Below are 23,043 nucleotides of genomic sequence, written 5' to 3'. Positions count from 1 at the left end.
TACGTGGTTTTGGAATAAATATCAGCATGTGGATCACACGGTAGGGATTGACCGATTATCGGTTTTGCCGATATTATCGGCTGATATTCCGATTTTTTTGTAAGTATTGGTATCGGTCAATAATCACCGACAATATGTCAGGGTACCTGAAGTCTCTACCTCGGAGGAGGTTAGACTTTCCAACGGCCGTCCTCTCAGGGGGGCTGATTCACCCAATCCTCACAGCTCTCATAACCGTTCACACGTCGGCCGCGATAGCCCCGCTTCCTTTTATGACGCGGCGCTCAGGAGCCGACGTCATGACGGCAATCACATCCCGACCTGTCAATCTAGTTCTGAACAACGAATCAGGACTCGGCAAGGGCGGAGTCATCAATTAAAGAACCAAGGTATAAAAGAGGGATGTGTGTAATGGTTCATTGCCCTGTCGTGGTTCTAGCTTGTCTGGTCCCTCAGTGCTCTTATTACTATTGTCTATTTGGTTTTGACTCGGCTTGTACTTTCGTTCCTGTTTATCTCTCGTGTCCTTTGACCTCGGCTCGTCTCTCGCTTACCTGTTCTCTCGTTCCCTCGACCTCGGCTTGTCTCTGACCATTCTTTGCTTTCTCCTTACGTTAGTCCGGCCATTCTAAGGTTCGGTATACGTACCTATCTCCTGTTTGTATTCTGCGTGTTGGATCCCTGTCCCGATCCTGACATTACGACAGGGCCATGGATCCTGCAGGTACAAACGCTCAGATTGGTTCTCCTGACTCGAGGTTTGAAGCCATGGACCATAGAATGGACCAAATGGCTCTAGCGCTGCAAGCATTGCTATCCCATCCGAGTAATCAAGCAGAGGAGATGCGTACACCACCCATCTCTCTTGCTAACACAGGCCTAGAGGTAGCCACAGTGGGAGCCTCTTCCCGTGTTACTTCCCCTTTACGGTATGGCAGTTCTCCGGATACCTGTCGAGGTTTCCTAAACCAGATAGGGATTCATTTTGAATTACAACCCCGCGCCTACCCTACAGACAGGGCGAAGGTTGGATTCATAATCTCGCTACTCATTGACAAAGCTCTTAGATGGGCTAACCCTCTGTGGGAAAATGATAATCCAGTAGTCTATAATTATAAGGCATTTGTTACTACTTTTAGGAGGACTTTTGATCCTCCAGGAAGAAAGGCCAGTGCAGCTAGATTACTATTACGTCTTAGACAGCATAGCCTAACCCTTGTGGATTATGCGTTAGAGTTCAGATCCTTGGCGGCAGAGGTCAAGTGGAATGAACAAGCCTATATGGACGTATTTCTGAACGGATTATCAGATGTGATCTTAGACGAGGTTGCCACAAGAGATCTTCCTGAAAATTTGGAAGAATTAATTTCATTTATCTCTCGAATAGATGAACGCATGAGACAGAGGCAGAACACTCGTGATAGAAGTTATAGACCTTCCTTAGGACTAGCCCCCGCATTTCAGAATTCTGAATCTACTACTCTAGCTCTCCCAGAACCTATGCAGATTGGTAACACTCGTCTCTCAGAAAATGAAAGACAATATAGGAGAAGGGAGGGTCTGTGTATGTATTGTGGAGTAGGAGGCCACCTACGCCTAAATTGCCCTAACCGTCCGGGAAACGCTCGCACCTAAGTTTCTCAAGAGGACAGGCCTTGGGTGTTTCTATTTTGTCCTCTACATATGATTACAAGGATCATAGGCTACTGTTACCTGTTTCTTTAACTTGGGAAAAGGGAGTACTTAATGCTATGGCATTAATAGATTCCGGAGCAGCTGAAAGCTTTATTGACCAAGCCTTTGTCAAGAACCACTCTATCCCATCTCAGCTAAGGGAGACACCCTTGGCCGTTGAGGCCATAGATGGTAGACCATTATCAGATCCTGTTATTTCTCGTGAGACTATACCAGTTAAGTTGACCATTGGTATTTTACACGAGGAGGATATTTCTCTCATGCTTATCTCATCTCCTTCAGTTCCTATAGTCTTGGGGTACCCCTGGCTTAAAAAGCATAACCCTATTATTGATTGGGAACAAGGGGTGAGAGTCTCCTGGGGTCAGGGTTGCCAGAAAGGTTGTTTACAGAAAATCTCACCGGTTTGCGTAGTGGACACACCTAGTAACTCTAACCAGCCCACAGATTTACGGATACCATCTCAGTACCTGGATTTAAAGGCAGTCTTTGATAAAAGGAGGGCTGATACTTTACCCCCACACAGGTCCTTTGACTGTAATATTAGACTCCTACTTGGTACTATGCCTCCGAGGGGTAATGTATATCCTCTATCCACTAAGGAGAACTTAGTCTTAGAGGAATACATACAGGAGAATCTAGACAAAGGATTTATTAGGAGATCCTCTTCTCCAGCCGGGGCCGGTTTCTTTTTTGTAGATAAGAAAGACGGCACACTACGGCCTTGCATTGATTATCGGGGCTTGAATAAGATAACGATCAGAAATGCTTATCCTATTCCCCTGATTACTGAGCTATTTGATCGCCTGAAAGGCTCCAAGATTTTTACCAAGTTAGATCTGAGGGGAGCTTATAACTTGGTGAGAATTCAGCAGGGTGATGAATGGAAAACGGCTTTCAATACCCGGTATGGCCACTATGAGTATACGGTAATTCCCTTCGGGCTTTGCAATGCTCCTGCTGTATTCCAGGACTTAATTAATGAGGTTCTTAGGGAATTTCAACATGAATGTGTTATAGTTTATTTGGATGATATACTAATACACTCTATAGAGCCTGAGACTCACCACAAACAAGTCAGAAGGGTATTGCATAAGCTTCTACAACATGGTTTGTACTGCAAATTGGAGAAGTGTAGCTTTGACCAATCTCAGATAAACTTTCTTGGTTACTTTATTTCTGGAGAGGGGTTTAAGATGGACCCGGTTAAACTCCAATCAATCTTAGATTGGCCATTGCCCAAGGGAATCAAGGCCATTCAGAGGTTTATCGGATTCTCAAATTACTATAGGCGCTTCATTAAGGGGTACTCGTCTATTATTGCTCCTATTACCAACATGACTAGACAGGGTGCTGATACTAAGACCTGGTCTCCTGAGGCGCTTGTTGCTTTCAGTACTCTCAAGGAACAGTTTGCCTCAGCACCGATATTAGTTCATCCTGACACCTCTTTGACGATTTTACTCGAGGTAGACGCCTCAGAGACAGGTGTAGGCGCTATCCTGTCCCAAAGGCTAGGTTTGAATAAACCGCTGCACCCATGTGTTTTTTTTTCCAAGAAATTGTCTGGGACTGAGAGCAGATATGATATTGGTGACAGGGAACTATTAGCGGTCATTATGGCTTTAAAGGAGTGGAGACATTTGTTGGAAGGGACTTTACACCCGGTTACTATTTTGACGGATCACAAGAATTTGTCATATATAGGGGAAGCCAAACGCTTGTCCGCCAGGCAGGCTCGTTGGTCTTTGTTCCTTACTCATTTCAACTACGTGCTCACTTATAGACCTGGTTCTAAGAACTCTAAGGCTGATGCATTGTCCCGCCAACATGAACCTTCTACTATGTCTGATATGTTTTTTTCTTCTATAGTTCCCAAGTGTAATATTATTGCCAGCACTAGCATCAAGATTCACTCTCCGTTGCTGATTGAGATCAAGAAATTACAGCATCTGGCACCCGGACTTATTCCTGGGGATCGGTACTTCGTTCCTCCTAAACTCCAACTGGAACTAATGCAGTGTTTTCATAACAGTAAATTTGCCGGACACCCTGGCATACGCAAGTCATGTTCTCTGATTTCTAAAGATTTCTGGTGGCCTTCGTTACGTAAGGATGTGAAGGACTTCGTCGGGGCATGTTATCCTCACAGTAATTGACAGGTTTACCAAAATGGTTAATTTTGTACCTCTGCCTAAATTGCCCTCTTCTCCCGAATTGGCTGAGATTTTCGCGAGGGAGATTTTTCGTTTACATGGTATTCCTTCTGAAATTGTTTCTGATAGAGGGTCCCAATTTGTTTCCCGGTTTTGGAGGTCCTTCTGTTCTCAACTTGGCATCAAATTAAATTTTTCCTCTGCCTATCATCCCCAGTCCAACGGAGCTGCCGAACGCACCAACCAAAAGGTTGAACAGTTTTTGCGTTGTTTTGTTTCTGAACACCAGGATGATTGTTTGCGATTCTACTCGTTCTAGCCCCTTTTTCATGAATTATGGCTTCCATCCTTCCGTTCTTCCGTCGGTCTCCCCCTCCCAAGGGATACCGTCGGTTGATGTTCATGTTGCCAATCTGAGAAAGTTGAGGGTGATAGGGTATGGCTGAGTACCAGAAACATCCGCTTGAAGGTTGCTTCCATGAAATTTGCTCCTCGTTACATAGGCCCTTACAGGGTTCTGTCTCGTATAAACCCGGTTGCGTATCGTCTGGCTCTTCCGCCTGCCCTGCGCATCCCGAACTCCTTTCATGTTTCCTTATTGAAACCTTTGGTGTGTAACAGATTTTCCTCCGCTGTGTCCTCCCCTCGTTCTGTCCAGGTTGAGGGTCAGGAGGAGTATGAGATCAAGTCCATTCTCGATTCTCGAATTTCTCGGGGGAGGGTGCAATATCTTGTTGACTGGAAAGGTTATGGTCCTGAGGAAAGGTCTTGGGTGGTCCAGGAAGATGTGCATGCTCCTCGCCTCCTCAGGGCTTTTCATGCTCGTTTTCCGTCTCGCCCTGGTTCCTTCCGCCCGGTGGGCGTTTCTGAGAGGGGGGGTACTGTCCGGGTACCTGAAGTCTCTACCTCGGAGGAGGTTAGACTTTCCAACGGCCGTCCTCTCAGGGGGGCTGATTCACCCAATCCTCACAGCTCTCATAACCGTTCACACGCCGGCCGCGATAGCCCCGCTTCCTTTTATGACGCGGTGCTCAGGAGCCGACGTCATGACGGCAATCACATCCCGACCTGTCAATCTAGTTCTGAACAACGAATCAGGACTCGGCAAGGGCGGAGTCATCAATTAAAGAACCAAGGTATAAAAGAGGGATGTGTGTAATGGTTCATTGCCCTGTCGTGGTTCTAGCTTGTCTGGTCCCTCAGTGCTCTTATTACTATTGTCTATTTGGTTTTGACTCGGCTTGTACTTTCGTTCCTGTTTATCTCTCGTGTCCTTTGACCTCGGCTCGTCTCTTGCTTACCTGTTCTCTCGTTCCCTCGACCTCGGCTTGTCTCTGACCATTCTTTGCTTTCTCCTTACGTTAGTCCGGCCATTCTAAGGTCCGGTATACGTACCTATCTCCTGTTTGTATTCTGCGTGTTGGATCCCTGTCCCGATCCTGACACAATACCGATAATGAATGGGTTGGCCGGCGCGTCCATAAGGCGGCACAAGTGGCCGCCTTAGAGCGCACAGGCCCGGGGGGGGGGGGGGGGGGGATGTTAAGGATCACTATGGAATGGGGGTGGTTGAACACTATGGAGCAGGGGGTTGGGGTGGGGGTGGTAAGGAACACTATGGGGGGGGGGGTGGAAAGACACTATGGGAAGGTGGAAAGGAACACTATGGGACAGGGGAGGGCGTGAAGAACACTATGGAACGGGGGGGGGGGAGAAGAACATTAAGGGAGGACACTATGGTACACTAAAAGAGAAGGGAGAGGAACAGGGAATGGGGGATGGGCACTAAGAGACAGGTAAGGGGTGGGGAGGAGGTGAGTTCCTACCCCATATATTTACACACAAACACACTGCATCCACTACACAACCACACACTGGATCCACTACCCACACCGCATCCACTACACAAACAAGCACACTGCATCCACTACACAAATACACACTGCATCTACTACACAAACACATTGCATCCACTACCCACACTGCATCCACTACACAAACACACACTGCATCCACTATACAAACACACACTGCATTTACTAATCAAATACTCTTACTGCATCCACTACACACACCTATAAATATTCTTGAAAACATTTTAAAAAATCCGAATGGCATGTATATTTTGTGCATTTACCACTTAATAAAAAAAAAAAGATTTGCAAAAAAAATATGGTATCGGCTAACTGCTTGAAAGTTCACAGATTATCGTTATCGGCTGCGGCTCTAAAAAAAAATCAATATCGGTTGATCCCTAGATCACAGTATGCCAAAAATCCTCAATATGTTGCTACAAAGTAATCACTACCATAGTGACTGTATTGCTGTCTAGATCTGAAAACAGCGATTTAAGCTGTTACAGTGCGCACGCCCCCGTCACATCGTATTGTGTAGAAGGGTGCAGCACAATAAACACAATCTGCCGTTATGCCTGCATTGTCTGCCATCTCTGAAGTACATGAGGAAACTGCAATTTTATATAATTATACTTTTCAAAACACAAACACATTTTCTTGAATTCTACAAGTAGCGAGGGATACTGTTCTGGTAAATCAAAGATGGTTTAACTCAGAATAATAACCCCTTAGCTACTGAAACACCAAAAAATTAATTCTTCTAGTTTTTGTTCTCCGATGATATGGTAAACGTGACTTGTTATTACCATACATAATACAGTGTGTTGGCCAAATTGCCAGGCATATATTGATAAAGTGTTATTAAAATTTTTAGCATTTCTTTTATTGATGATCTTCATCTTTACTGCTATGTTGTTGTGATATTAAAGCTATGGCAAACACACGTGGCTGAGTACCGCAGTACCTCAGCTAAGTCATAGAACAGGGGTGGGCAACCTTTGGTACCCCAGATGTTGTGAACTACATCTCCCATGATGTTGTGTAGTCCACAACATCAGGGCTGCCAAGGTTGCCCAGCCAATGCCCTAGGAATTGTTGGATTCCTATGTAGGGGTTGGAAGGCTGTGGATTGGCATGTCTTTCCTGTTCCCTACATCCTGGTGTTGGGGTATGCAAAACCCGCTTAATGGATTACAATATCACTGTCTATCACTTTATCTGCATGAAGTGTAGTTTCCTGGTACCTGTTTGATATTCTGCACCGCTTCGGGAGTAAAGGATCCTACAAGTAGGTGCACAATGCCAGGGATATAGGCATGGAGAGCAGTCACTCCGTTACAAATCTCCAGTTGGATGGAGTGAGCTCAGCAGCCTAGGAAGGGAGCAGCCAGCCTGGTCTTCCCTTCGCTTTGCTCAGTGTGGATAAAATTGGGGTGTAATCCTCAGGAGTTGATCCGTCCGAATGGTAAAAATATCCGTATATGTGGAGAGACAAAGGGGAGATAAAAAACAACCAATAGTGCAATACGCCAAGATCCAGGGATAAGTAATATAGCAAAAGCAGGTAGCACACTCACATTTAAAAGAGCTATAACCAGAAGAAGAAGCCACATATGGTGAAACACGTTATGGTTTTAAATTGTGTATTTTAGCAATAAAAGTATTTTGGTCACCTAAGCTGTACCAATTTTCTTTTCATTGTGTTTTATATGCACGTTTTTATTTTACCTACTTTTATCCTTCCTGGCAATTTTATCTGTTCCTGAACTCAAAGAAATCTGAGGTGGGGATCATTCCACCAATGCCTTATCAATAGAGCAGTATTCTCTGCTCTATACTTGAGTATAATTTTAATTATTTATATCTAATTTTTTATCATATTGAGAGCACTATTGTTGTCTTCTCATCATTAATCGGAGCCGTGGATACCCAGACTGTATTGACGACACACCCTTCGTGTATATCCTTTAAGTGGGGATCATACCACTGTACGCCCTCTACTCCAGAGCTGGTTATAGCTCTTTTAAATGTGAGTGTACTACCTGCTTTTGCTATATTACTTATCCCTGGATCTTGGCGTATTGCACTATTGGTTGTTTTTTATCTCCCCTTTGTCTCTCCACATATATGGATATTTTAACCATTCGGACGGATCAACTCCTGAGGATTACACCCCAATTTTATCCTGTTATAACAGTGAGACCTTTTTTTTTTTTTTTTTACTATCAACTCCTGAGGATTCCACCATACTCTATCCTGCTACATTAGTGAGACTTTAACCTTATTGGCGCAGCCTTTTCTGGCTTTGTACTATTTATTGTCTTTTTGAAGGGTTAGAGGGATTCCCTTCTTTGGGGAGTGTTTGTAAATTAGCGCTTACCTTCTGTTGTTTTTTTGTGGAGCTGTAGAAATGACTGTCCATGCATGTACCTGAAAGAAGGAGCTTGTCATAGGAAGTGAGTAATTCTATAGTAAGTGTGAGGGTTGGTCTTATAGCAGTGTATCCTAGTATGAAGGAGACAAGGATAGGAAGCTGCAGTTATTACATTGTCCTTATCCAGGTCAGGGCTACAATTCTACACACTGCGCTCAGACCAGTTCTGTGGAAATTATCTCAATGTATGCCAATTGCACGAAAAATAAATCAGAGCACATACAATACACTTTGCAAAGCAACGTCTCTTGCTGTTCTTACTTTACCAAACTTAGCCATTCCTCTTTAGGATTTGTTACTATCAACCAGCCAGGCCACCCCAACCAAATTATTATAGGTTTACAAACAGACAAGGTTTCCTGGGTATTGATAGGAATTACGAGCCCTTAAATGATCTGATACCTAGGCAGGTAAGCCATTTGTTAAAATGTAAGCAATTATTGTCATTTTCATTCCCCAAGACTACGCAGTGAATAGATTGCAGGTCTCACAAAGCTCGCTAGAATTCTAATTACATTTTATAGTCTCCTGGGACGAATTTAGAAATGTCAAGCCCATTAGATGTGATTGTACTTTTCCTCGTTTGTCTGAAAGTTCATCCCTATAAACAGATCTATCTTGGTTTAACCACCAACACATTTATTCATACAGAAATCAGATTCATCTTCACCTGCCGAAATAGAGGTGAAGATGAAAAATGAAGGAGGTAAGAAGGGCTCTTAACTCTTGGAGTGTCAGAGTGGGTGGGCAAAACCCTAGTACCTTGCTAAGATCTCTGAAATTCTCCTTGGTATAATCCACAAGGTCTTTTTTTATCATTCAGCCGAGAATATAGCATTATTACCTCTGTGCACATTATCTTTCACTATGTCAGTGCTTTATTATGCTCTCATATTTAAATCATAAGCAGTTCCCTCTATTTGTGGATCTCTGCAGAAAGATTAGGATACAGACATTTACTGAGTCATGAATCTTCAGCCAATGTGCTCAAATTTGAGTGCCTGGAGGTGCCCATTTATAGGGCCAATTAGTGGATTTAGAATGTGTAATAGGAATGCCGGAGCTTTGGGGATTAACAAATATTGAAGGAGCGGAGAAGATTTCATAGATGGATCGGTGCTAGAATATCAGAAAATGAGCAGCAAAGGTCCCTCTACAGAGGGAGAGAGGGAAATGTAATGGTATAATTGTATCGCAATTAATGAAAACCCCTTGTGGCAAGATCTGAAACTGCATATATCTAACTCCACCCAAAGGTGATGGACAGTTTTCTATTGCACAAAGATAACTATTTCTAAATCTATGGAATGAAAATTCAATGCATGGATTTGTTACACCCACTTTTGCATTACTGTTTATTATTGTTACATTATCTAGAAACATGACCTGAAAGCAAACATTTGTCCATCTCAGCTACTTTAGTGAAAAATAGTAACTATTTTTTTTATTGTAGTGTATAAATCGAGAGGTCTTTATCCGTCAATTGTCTTCATCCATCATCAATCTTTATCTATCATCCATCATCGGTCATCACCACTTATTATCAATCATCATCGTTAGTAATACTAAATTATCATAATTCATAATCACTTCAAAAAACCCTCATTCATTATTAGTTTTCATGTGTTTTCAATTCAAAATAAGCCAATAGAAGATAAGATAATTCTTGAAACCCAATGGAGCATCACACTCTTTCAATTCAGTTTTCTTTTTTTCTGAAACACCTTTAGTGGGAACAGTGTATTCTAACAGTAAACTGAATACTCCCTTACAAAATGAAAACTACCCAAGTGACACAAAGTTTGATTAGAAACACTCGGGGCGATGACCGGATATTTAAGAATAAAATTTAATTAGTCCAATTGAATGCAAGTAAATGGTAGTTTTGACAACCTGAACAATTTTTTTTATATCCCTGTAGGGTCTTTAGTTACCTGCCACTGGCAAACAGCTAACGGAATGCTATATGTTCGGTTTAAGTACAATCTAATTGAACTTCCGTGTGACATTGTTAAAAAAAATATGTGCGGTGAGGAAAATTATAGACTGACAGCATTTTTGCCCTCTGATGTAATTTATTTTGGCTGTAGGTGTTCACACTTTCTTCCAAGGTTTGAATTAATTGCATCTCCTCTCCATACTCAATATTGAAAGGCATAAAATACTAGGGCTCATATCCAACAATGGCACTACTGTTTACTGGTAATCCGTGACTCACTAAGGTGTTTGTCACTACCGGTAGCAGACAGAAGCTGTTCACTGACTGCACAGGTTCACCAGTAACGACAGAGAGTTATCGGCTGCTGTTACTTTAAAACAGTTGTTAAAAGGACACTATAATCACTAGCACAACTGCAACTTATTGTATTTGTTCTGGTGAGTATAATCATTCCCTTCAGGTTTTTTGCAGTAAATGCTGTCTTTTCAGAGAAAATGCAGTGTTTACATTACAGCATAGGGATACCTCTAGTGGCTACTCCTCAGAAGGCTATTAGAGGTGCTTCCTGGGGCAGTGCTGCACAGTATGACTGCCATTCAGTGTCTCCACCCTCTGCATGGAGACACTGAACTTTCCTCATAGAGATGTATTGATTCAATGCATTACTATGAGGAGATGCTGATTGGCCAGGGCTGTGTTTGGCTTGGGCTGGCTCTGCCCCTGATCCGCCTCCTTGACAATCTCAGACAAATCAATGGGAAAGCATTGTGATTGATAATGAGCAACACTTCTGATGATGTCAGCCAGCAGCAGCAGACTAGAATAAAAGTAGGGTTTTGCTATATTTAGGGGGGCAGGAGGACTAGAGTAAGTAGTGGCTAATAACATTATTCTCATTGTGTGTCCACATGAAAAGAGAGCAACTTTGGCGCTTACAGGCACCATGGCAGCCTAGCCTGAAACAAAGTAACCTTCTGCATTTACAATAACATTGTTGTATTTATTTTGTGTTAGTATTAGTATTTTTTTATTTATTGCAAAAGCATTTCTGTTGGTCCTTAACCTCTTCCCCCCACCCCCCTTTTACCAAAAATGTATATATATGTTTTTACTGTCAGGGAGCAGCAGGTAAGACGTCAAACCCTTCTAAATCGGTTTGGGAGCGTTACAACAGGGAGCGTTCTGACACTCCTGGACCATAACTACTATAGCAAACTGTAGTGGTTGGATTGTATCTTTAACTGTTTCTCTGGCAGAATTCTTATTATGCATAACATTGCATACCGGTAGTTCAGTATTAATTTGCAAATAATTTAATTTTATCTTTATAAGCTGTGCCTGACATAAAATTAGAAAATGCATAGCTTACCAGATGTATAAAGAAAATACTTCCACCTTGTATTCTGTATATGATTTTCCTGGAATAAAATAACAATATAAATCTATATTTAACTAAAGTCAAAATTGCTTAGAATTCATAGTGAGTTCAAAGCATACAGTATTTTTCCATGTATAAGATGCCCCCGTGTATAAGATGACCTATATTTTTTAAACCAAAATTAAGAAATCAATATTTTAGACATGAAATAGAACAACTTTGTTGTTTTAGAAGTGACTTCCAAGGAAAACAACACACTTCTGATTCTCATGCCTTCCCTATGCTACGGTACTGTGTGAAGTTAATGGCTCTATAGTGCGTGCTGGGAGACTGCAGCTCCCACAATACAGCTGGCGGTGTGAGGACGTGCTGGGAGACTACAGCTCCCACAATACAGCAGGCGGTGTGAGGGCATGCTGGGAGACTGCAGCTCCCACAATACAGCAAGCGGTGTGAGGGCGTGCTGGGAGACTACAGCTCCCACAATACAGCAGGCGGTGTGAGGGCATGCTGGGAGACTACAGCTCCCACAATACAGCAGGTGGTGTGAGGGCATGCTGGGAGACTACAGCTCCCACAATACAGCAGGCGGTGTGAGGGCGTGCTGGGAGACTACAGCTCCCACAATACAGCAGGCGGTGTGAGGGCGTGCTGGGAGACTGCAGCTCCCACAATACAGCAGGCGGTGTGAGGGAATGCTGGGAGACTGCAGCTCCCACAATACTGCAGGCGGTGTGAGGGCATGCTGGGAGACTGCAGCTCCCACAATGCAGCAGGCGGTGTGAGGGCATGCTGGGAGACTACAGCTCCCACAATGCAGCAGCTTGGGACATCACAGCACTATTCCCTCTGCTCCCTGATCCCCTTTTTCTCCCCCATAAATATAAATCAGAAAGCAAGACCTACCTGAGGTGGAGCATATCTTAATATGGCTGCTCCTTTTATGGTGTTGCATGTCTCTGGAGCTCCGTTGGTGGTACGTGCTGATGTCTGCTGCAGCTCCCACGCATATAGGGACCTCTTCCTCCTTGTCACAGCATTCAGAAGTGGATCGACGGGAGAGAGGCCAGGTATGTGTGGAGGATGTGGCACACTGAAATGCGACAGGCGCCATCTTAACATAGGCCCCGCGCACAAGTGTTTTTTTGTTTTTTTTAACTCCTGCAGTGACATTCTGTGTATAAGATGACCCCCAACTTTACACTAAGGAAAATTTAGAAAAAACTTTTTTACATGGAAAAATACGGTAATTCAAATTTAACGCCAAAATAAAAAACTGAAAATAACTGAATTGGAGAATTTTTCGTCTCTTTTTGCATAAATTTTGAAATTCTCTTTGAGTGAATAACCCTGATAGAATCCATCCATACAGGCCCCCTCCCAGCATGCTCGCAGATCCATCCCAGAATGCTTATGGTCAGGGGCGGACTGAGAACCCTCAGGGCCCCCGGGCAAAATAAATCAAGGGCCCCTTACAGGCCCCACCCATACTCCGCAGCAAGCGCCACCCATGTCCCGCCTCCATGCACCGCCTCCAGCCACACCCTACACAATCTTTAGACACAAGGAACAAAAGTGCAATAATCCCTTCAAGGCCCCAGTAGAGACTACAATGGGCCATGGAGGGGGGTCTTTCTAGCAGAGGCTATCTCAGTGTCCTTTAGAGAGTGTGTTAGAAAGAATCCCCTCCAGGCCCTATTAGAGACTACAATGGAGTCTAATAGGCTTGGAAGGGGGTCTTTCTAACAGAGGCCATCTCAGTGTCCCTGCTGGAAACAGTCGCCTCCAGGCCCCAGTAGAGACTACAATTGAGGGCTAATGGGCCATGGAGGGGGGGAGCATTCTAGCAGAGGCTATCTCAGAATTTCCTCCAGGTCCCATTAGAGACTACAATGGAGTCTAATGGGGCCTGGAGGGGGGTCTCTCCAACACTCTGGTTCCTATTCACAATATAGCAACACAACATAGCTGATACCTAGGCCAAGTTGGCTCCTCTTACCTTAATTACTGTTGCTGACTGGCAGTCTGTGGGCTTGCTGGAAGGCTGTGGGCTTACTGGCTGCGGCTGGCAGGCTGTGGGCTTGCTGGCAGGCTGTGGGCTTGCTGGCTACTGCCGGCAGGCTGTGGGCTTGCTGGCTTCGGCTGGCAGGCTGTGGGCTTGCTGGAAGGCTGTGGGCTTACTGGCTGCGGCTGGCAGGCTGTGGGCTTGCTGGCAGGCTGTGGGCTTGCTGGCTACTGCCGGCAGGCTGTGGGCTTGCTGGCTGCGGCTGGCAGGCTGTGGGCCTGCTGGCTGCGGCTGGCAGGCTCTGGCTTGCTGGCTGTGACTTGCTGGCTGGCAGGCTGTGGCTTGCTGGCTGCGGTTGGCAGGCTGTGGGTTTGCTGGCTTTAAGCCTAACTGGTGGCCTGTAGGCTGGCTGGCTGTCTACTGGCCAGCCTGTGGGCTGGCTGGCCTGTGGGTTGGCTGGCTTGCTGGCTACTGGGGCACTCGTAGATTATTTAAAGAAATAATCCATGCACAATAACCACTACTACTCTGTGTAGTCGTTATGGTGCCAGGAGGGCCGGGCCCCCCTCCCAGAGTAAGTAGTCAAACCGTTTAAGAACAGTTTGACAACTTACCTGGGGTCTGCTGGGATATGAGGCTGTAGTAGGGTATAGGAGCAGTGGTGCAATGTGTAAGGGGTGCAGTGTGTGTGAAAGGTTCAGTGTGTGTGAGGGGGTGTAGTGTGTGAATATGTAGGGTGTGTGGGGCAATGTGTGTACGAGGGGGCTGTGTATGTGTGGCAATGTTAGTATGGGGGGCTGTGTGTGTATGGGTGGGCAGTGTATGTGTTTGTGTGTGAGGCAATGTGTGTAAATGTGTATGGTGTGTGTGGGGGCAGTGTGTGTGTGTATGGGGGGCAGTGTGTGAATGTGTATGGTGTGTGGGGGCAGTGTGTTTATGGGGCTAAAGTTCACTCTCACCACTGCGACCACCAGGAATACCTGGTGGTCGCAGTGTTGAGAGTGAACTCTAGCCCGTAGCTCCAGGGCTAGAGTTTACTCTCGCAAGAGCCGTAACGTTGCCGTGGTAACCGCGGCAACGATCTGTGCTTGCGCAAGAAGGACCCAGAGGAGCTGCAGGCTGAGCTCCTGGGTCCTCTCTTCCTCCCTCCCCTGCCGGCTGCCCGCACGGTGCCTGCGGACAGGGGAGGGGGCAATTGCCCTCCTCTTACTCCCCCCTCCCCCTCTTCTTACCCCCCTCCCCCTCTTCTTACCCCCTTCTTACTCCCACTCTCTTCTTACCCCCTTCTTACTCCCCCTCTCCTTACTCTCCCCCTCTTCTTACCCCCTCCCCCCTCTTCTTACCCCCTTCTTACTCCCACTCTCTTCTTACCCCCTTCTTACTCCCCCTCTCCTTACTCTCCCCCTCTTCTTACCCCCCCTCCCCCTCTTCTTACCCCCTTCTTACTCCCACTCTCTTCTTACCCCCTTCTTACTCCCCCTCTCCTTACTCTCCCCCTCTTCTTACCCCCTCCCCCCTCTTCTTACCCCCCTCCCCCCTCTTCTTACTCCCCCTTCCTCTTTTTACTCCCCCTCCCCTCTTCTTACCCCCTTTACTCCCCCCCTCTCTTCTTACTCTCCCCTCTTCTTACCCCCCTCCCCCTCTTCTTACTCTCCCCTCCCCCTCTTCTTACTCCCCCCTTCCTCTTTTACTCCCCCCTCCCCCTCTTCTTACCCCCTTCTTACTCCCCCCTCCCTTCTTACCCCCTCTCTCTCTTCTTACCCCCTCCCTCTTCTTACCCCCCCTCTTCTTACCCCCTCCCTTCTTACCCCCCTCCCTCTCTCTTCTTACCCCCTCTCTTCTTACCCCCCTCCCTCTCTCTTTTTACCCCCCTACTCCCCTCTCTCTTTTTACCCCCTCACTCTCTCTTTTAACCACCCTCTCTCTTTTAACCTCCCCTCCCTCTCTCTTTTAACCTCCCCTCCCTCTCTCTTTTAACCTCCCCCTCCCTCTTTTAACCCCCCCCTCCCTCTCTCTTTTAACCCCCCTCCCTCTTTTAAACCCCCCTCCTCTCTCTTTTAACCCCCCTCCCTCTCTCTTTTAACCCATCTCTTTTAACAACCCCCCCTCTCTCTTTTAACCCCCCCTCCCTTTTAACCCCCCTCCCTCTCTCTTTTAACCCCCCCTCCCTCTCTCTTCTAACCCCCCCTCTCTCTTTTAACCCCTCCCTCCCTCTCTCTTTTAACCCCTCCCTCCCTTTTAACCCCTCCCTCCCTCTCTCTTTTAACCCCCCCTCCCTCTCTCTTTTACCCCCCTCTCTCTTTTACCCCCCCCTCTCTCTTTTACCCCCCCTCCCCCTCTCTCTTTTAACTCCCCCCCTCCCTCCCTCTCTCTTTTTACCCCCTCCCCGTAGCGTGGCCGAGCTGCTCTGCGTCCGCGGTGCCGGCCGGATTGATAGGAAGGTGCACACACACACTGAGTGTGCACCTTCCTGTCAGTCCGGCCGGGAGCTTTCCTCCTCCTCCTCTTCTTCCTCGCGACGTCATCGGCTGAATGCGAGGCTCTGGAGGCTGGCTTAACCCTCAGTATAAACATAGCAGTTTCTCTGAAACTGCTATGTTTATAAAAAAAAAGGGTAAAAGCTAGCTGGACCTGGCACCCAGACCACTTAAGCTGAAGTGTTCTGGGTGCCTAGAGTGGTCCTTTAACATTTATTAATTGCACATGTTAGGTCAATACAGTACAATATAAAACATCTTCAGTCCCGCTATTTTCCATGAAATAAAATTTAAAAAAATAAATAAAAGCTGCGCCAATACAAATATACTATTCTTTCTTTATTTGTTACACTCTAGTGAACATATTACACTATTTTGGTTATTTGTTTTATCTTTTCTTATCATTGGATTTACCTGAGGAAGGACAACGAGGACACCGTTCCCCATCCATCATTGTATAGACTATCCTATCTAAATAAGATCTATTCAGCTAAGACTTTACTTATTTTATTTGGACTTTCTCTTTTATTTGGACTATTTTATATTTATTTTTATTGACTGACTTTCATTTTGTATTGGCGCAGCTTTTATTTTTTTATTTTATTTAATTGTGTTTTAAGGGTTTTGAGGGATTCCCTTTTAAAGTTGCTGCCTGGTTCTGTTTTAAAGCGCTAACCCTTTTTCTCCCTTCTTTTTACCCGCTATTTTCCAGCCTGGGTATTTTCATTTTTTTAATTTTTTTTTTAGATTTTATGGGAGATTTATGAGAGTCTATCCTCCCTGTTTTTTTTTTTTTTTTACCTCACATGTTAAATTCCCTTGTCACTTGTCCACATTTACAGTCTAGGGAATAAACCACTAAATGACAATTACAATTTATGTAGTGCCAACATATTAAGCAGTACTGTACAATAGGTAAACAAAAAACCATTTAAATGGACAATATAGGCACCAAGACCACTTCATCTGATTGAAGTGGTCTAGGTGCAGCGCCTCTATCATTCTTATCTCTGCAATGTAAAACATTGTTTACTTTGCAGTATTAAGACTGCCTCTAGTGTCTGTTTACCAGACAGCTGATAGAGGCACTTCCTGGAGTTTTGCATGAGGATGTCCAGCATCTTTTAAATCCCTGTAGGAAGGCCTGATGTACGCATGATGCTTGCCTTGCATGCTCACTAGGTTCCTCCCATCAACTAACGTCAGCAGAGGAGGAGCCCGATCCAGTAATGAGGGACCTCAGCGCTGGAATCAGGTAAGTGTAGAAAACTTTTTTTTATCCCTTTCATGGTGGGAAGGGGGAGCTGCTGATTCAGAGGGGCACTTTAGTGTTAGGAATACATGTTTTACATACCAGAACATGTTTGATATACCAGAACAGTATGTGTTCCTGCCCAAACAAGCTTACAAATGCCTCCTCTCTTTTATCATAAGTATAATTAATTAATAAAGCACCATCAGATTAAAGGAACACTATAGTCACCAAAACAAACTTTATCCTAACGAAGCAGTTTTGGTGTATATACCATGTCTCTGAAGTCTCGGTGTTTTGGTGACTATAGTGTCCCTTTTAGCGTGCTGCCAGATAAGGGGATATAGACACCATGGTAACCTGTCGAAGGCTGAGATAACTGGTTTTAAATCCTTGCTCACTAAACTGTACAAAGGAAACGTAACACATTTCTTTGTAAGTAAACTGAAATTGGTAGCAAATAGGAAAGTATTATCTGAATATTGTTATATATAAGGACGTCTGTCTTCTCGTGCACGTGGAAACTGATGTGTATGTATTTATTGGAAATGTAAAAGGAAGAATTGATAAGAGAATTGCTCAGCATGTCCAAGCACTATGGGAAATGTACTTTATTCATGTGTTTGGTGTCACGTTTACCCTTCAGTGCAGTAGAAGCGATGTTACAAAGTATTTGTTTTGAACAATGAATGGGGATAGTTTGCCCAATATGCTTATGGTGTTGAACACCATGACCTCTTGGCTATGGGTTGAGTGCATGATGTTTAAAGGGACACTATAGTCACCCAGACTACTTCAGCTCAATGAATTCCACTCCACTCAGGAGCCAACGTCGGAGGGGGAGGAGAGGTCACCAGTGCCGAAGGAGCCTGCCGCTGGATAAAGGTAAGGGGCTGAAGGGGTCTTAAACCCTTCAGCGCCAAGTGAGGCTGACCCTGAGGGTGGGGGAGTCCTAAGGATGCTATAGTGTCAGGAAAACGAGTTTGATCCTTTAAATAAACAAGTCAGGGTGAATTTGGGTGAAGTGGCTAGCGCCCACCATCTTTAAATATCACTAGCCACTAGTGGCAAATTTAATTCTAAAATTAAGTGTTTAGTTTGAGACGAACACAAAATCAAACATTTTAGTTATTATTAATGTTAATTATTTAATATTTATTGTGCAATCACTAAAATCTAATTTTTTTTCTCTCTCTCTCTCTATCCAGGAAAGTGTAGACCTTGGTGAGATAATGTATTCCCTGTGCTACCTACCCACGGCAGGAAGGATGACCTTAACGGTCATCAAATGTAGAAATCTGAAGGCCATGGACATCACGGGTTCCTCCGGTATGTTCTCTTTGGGACTGTCCTAGAAATCTTAAACTCTAAATATGTTGCCATTGTGCAAAGCCTAGCAAAGTATGAACAACTCTTTGGAAATGGGAGCGACACAGGTAACCACAGGACACAATTACTTACTAAACCTTGAATTCTTCAAAGTTCATCCAGGATGCTATTTTAGTCTAGAATATTAAATGCAGCTCCAACAAATCATGAATCATGGCTTAACGGGTAAACCTGACGAGAAAAATAACATAAATCAGGGACTTGAATTTCCAATGCACCAACTGAAAACACATATCAACACTTACTGCGATTTAATAATTCAGTAATAGTCTTCGCAAAAGTTATGTGTCTTTAAATTTTTTTTTTCAAAATAAGAATGCTTGCTGAGCCTTTATTTTGATTTTGGTTGTCTTTTGGAACAGCAAACTACTCTTACACAGTGGTAATGCCCAGGAAAACATTGCAAAGCTGGACTGCGTTTAACAACATGCCTGTGCTATACTTATGACGATGTACCAGAAGGGAAACATGAGAAATATTTGGGATGCTAAACACAGGTCACATTTTGCTAGACACAGGTCACATTTTGCTAAACACAGGTCACATTTTGCTAGACACAGGTCACATTTTCCAAAGGTCTCACCCATACCATATCATACTTGCCAAACTCAGTACTGCTGCCAAGTATGATATGGTATGGGTGGGACCTGGAAATTAGAGAAATAACACTACCATGCAGTGGAACAGACCAACCACAATTAAACAGTATGTCTAGCACTAAAAAATACTGCTGGTCCAGTTTCTGTGCGGTGCTGAATCCGGGTGTCTCCTACAAATTCCAAAACGTTAGAATAAATCGGGATAAGGCAGAGAAATCAAGACGGAGGGCAGAACACTGACCTTTTCGACAATGAAAGCAGTGATTCTATGAGAGGCTGGCTGGGCTGATGGATTTGACTTTGCATAAACTATCACCACATCTGCGTCAGGCCCGTTTGTAATCCAGAACTTGTTTCCATTAAGAACATAATAATCGGGGGGTGGAGCCAAGCAGCCAAGCACACCGGACGCACATTACATGGGCTCCGTGTAGGAACGAGCACTTTTGAACGAAAAATCACCCACAACGACCAGAAAAAAACGTCAGGCTTACCTATGGGGCGCAAAAGTAAGAAGCTTAAGCCAGATAAGCCCAAAACGAGCATGCACATTGGGGAACTCCTGCGACGAACGCATGGCGCGAGCGGACCCAAGATGGCCGCCGACTATGCAGACTACTCGGACTCCTCGGGTGAATCGCTTCTAGACAGGGAGTCACCTCCAATGCCACGCCCCTACAGTACCCAGGCACTACCACAGAGTGCTGACACCCAGCCTGTGACAACAGCCACCCTAAAGGAACTACTAGCAGGCCTCCAGAAAACGCTGCAGGCCGACATGGCCTCCCTGCGCTCTGAACTTCTGGGCCTGGTGGGACGCATTGAGAACGTGGAAACAACGGCCACGCAACAATCCACGCAGATCACCTCGCTAGGGGAAGAAGTACAGCGCCTGCAAAAATAGCAGATAACCTTTGAACAGAGGTTTGCCCTCATGGAAGATACACGGCGCCGAAACAACATCAAGGTACGAGGGGTTCGGGACGAAATCCCGGCAGGGGAACTACCACACATGATGCGGAGACTGCTCTGTGCCCTACTGACCCCCAAACAGGCTAAGAACGTCCACATAGATGGGATTTTTAGGATTCCAAAGCCACGCCAAGCACCTGTAACCACCACTGGAGACATAGTGGTACGACTTACCTGCAACAGAGATAACGCAGCAATAATGGCGGCACTGAAAGGACTGTCGCCATATAGGTTTGAAAATATGTCGCTGACGTTCTACAATGACCTCTCAGGGGACACACTCAAGTGGAGACATTCCCTGCGACCCTTCACAACAGCACTCAGAAACGGTGACATTCCAAACAGATGGCGCACCCCTCAGAAACTACAAATTACACAGGGAAACATCACCCACGAGATCCGAGATATAGATGAAGCAGCTGCCATGCTGGCAACACTGGGCCTCCCAGAGGACTCACTTACCGGGCTTGGCACAAGAGGGACCACAAAGCCGTCGCATGTCTGGGACCCAGCAAGAATCACCCCCTTTATCCCGGCAGATGGACGTGCCACAGAAGCAACCTGAGCAGATCGTTTATTTTTTTTTAATTACTTGCTTTATTAGTTTAAACTTGTTCATGTATATATGTTTATGTTTACGTTGACTACTTAGCCAACACAACCTAACAGCCACTGACGTGGGTCGCTATGGCCCGACAACAGAGAACCCATAATCTCTCCCCCCCCGCCTCTGCACCCCAGGACAACACCAAACCGACTTAAACTATACACAGAGGCGTAAAATCTCTGAGACCCTGCAAACCACGCAGATATTGACGACGCACCAACCCAAAACAAGTGCTCCAGAATTGACGCAGTCTCCAGCCTACACACTATGCTATCCCCTAACATTGACCTCCCACATAACTTTAGGAGCATAACGAGGCCCATACAGAGGCCACAATCCAGCCGGCATAGGAGACAAGGGACCAAACACTTCCCTAGCCCTGACAGACCACACCACTTAGAGTACGCTAGAGCCTCAGCCACCTTATTATGCACAACCCAATTGAACCTTTTTGACAACTAAAGATATTAACGCCACTTATGCTACTAAGCACTCGTAAAATACTAACCCTGGCTCCTCAGCCAAGCACAAGCTCTCTGTCCACTATACACGTTGTTATCGCAGCTGCGGATACCCATTACACAGCTATGTTTCTACTTCAATGTTATGTTCGTTTTAAAAACCTAAAATGTGCAACTCAATCCTGTCACGATAATGTACCTGTTGATAAGCCTGTCCTGCTATCGTGGCACTTCAGGCCTGTATGTACATCCTATTGCACGAAAAAATAAAGAATAAAAAAAAATAAAAAATACTGCTAAGGTAAAGACATAACCTTGAAGTGTAAAATCAAGATTAGAGACAGTCAGTAGTGTCAGTACTAGAGGCTATGAAAGGACAAGAGATAATTGGTGAGACCTGCAGATGAGTCCAAGACAACGTTTGACAATAGGTTTCTGATTATATAATGTCACAGCATCCAATTACCGCCTGCACTACAGAAAAGGAAATAACTGGAAATGTTTCTGAAAAGTAACAGCAATTTATGTAATCAATGAAACATGATTACAGAGACGCAGGATTAGAAGGACACAGGGATTTGGTTTTTGTGTGTTACTTGGCATGTGCGTTGTTAAATTAACCAGAACATATGTGCAAATGTTGCAGCAAAGTGTATTTTTTGGTTGTTTTTTTCTTTCTGCAGACCAAAACAGCTGAATTGGATATTGTTTCTAATTCATTTATTGTGGACTAAATTTAGCATTTTTCATGTCTTTCTTAATGAATTCCTCACAAACAGATCCCTACGTCAAGGTATCTCTCATGTGCGAAGGTCGGAGACTGAAAAAGCGAAAAACCACTACAAAAAAGAATACTTTAAATCCAGTCTATAACGAGGCCATCATATTTGATATCCCTCCAGAAAACATGGACCAAGTCAGTCTCTCCATCGCCGTGATGGATTATGATAGGTATGTCAGGCATTATTAAAGAGCTGCAATCATGTTTTCTTTGCGTGTTCCTTTCCTTGTGCCCATGTGTATCTAAATTATTTCACTTCCCTCTTTGCCACATACCTTTATATATATCTTTATTATGTTGTCTTCCTTCTTCTGGGTCTTAAAGGGTCCCTGTCACCTGAGGTGCTTCCTAGGTCCATGTGCAGCACTGAGGTTCAGCATCTCCATCCTCTGCATGTAGATACTGAACATTCCTCATAGAGCTGCATTGATTCAATGCTGATGCCATGCATGCGCAATAGCTTCCCAATACTTTCTTACGGGAGAGCATTGGATTGGATGAAATCATCAAATTTGACCCGAGAAAACCATTTAATGGGGTCAGGGGGGCTGGGGACTTAAAAGGCTTTTTTAAACCTATAGTGTCAGAAATACATGTTTGTATTCATGACACTATAGTGTTCCTTTAATACCAGGGCACCTCCATTTTGTTCTCCTGTGCCGATAAAGATTGCAATTTGTGGGATCATTTTGACTGATGGATTGCTGGTAAATCAGCTTAACAACTTTGGTGCAGTTCCACCAATATATGCCACGCTCCCCGTGAAAAAAAATACTCCCTGCTATGTATAACTAATGAACTAAGGGAAATTCACAAAAACAAAGAGAAACAGAGGGACAAAAAAGGATTCATTTAAAAGCAAAACCTGCATATTTGTAATTTAACCCATGGACAATCACTTATTTCATTTAAAATGTTTTCTTTTTAGGTACATTTTCTTTTTTTTTTTTTGACAATCTTTATTTCGATTTACAAATGATAGGTAACAGAAATGAAATGCAATTGTACGTAACTTCCGTAACAAGAGAGGTTAGCGTAATTA

The 23,043-nt window shown here is 44.5% G+C and overlaps 1 protein-coding gene across 2 annotated transcripts in view; it reads left to right on the top strand.

Annotated features, from left to right (window-relative positions):
* SYT10 (synaptotagmin 10) overlaps positions 1-23,043 on the top strand; it is a 103,472-nt gene that overhangs the window by 61,520 nt on the left and 18,909 nt on the right. For both annotated transcript variants that reach the window (XM_063446700.1, XM_063446698.1), the window contains exons 4-5: positions 18,401-18,521; positions 22,000-22,171. In XM_063446700.1, the coding sequence (XP_063302770.1) occupies positions 18,401-18,521; positions 22,000-22,171 (293 nt within the window). The remainder of the gene's footprint in view (positions 1-18,400; positions 18,522-21,999; positions 22,172-23,043) is intronic.

This window comes from Pelobates fuscus, chromosome 3 (genome assembly GCF_036172605.1).
Source record: "Pelobates fuscus isolate aPelFus1 chromosome 3, aPelFus1.pri, whole genome shotgun sequence".
Classification (NCBI taxonomy): domain Eukaryota; kingdom Metazoa; phylum Chordata; class Amphibia; order Anura; family Pelobatidae; genus Pelobates; species Pelobates fuscus.
This window is presented reverse-complemented; position numbering and strand designations above follow the sequence as displayed.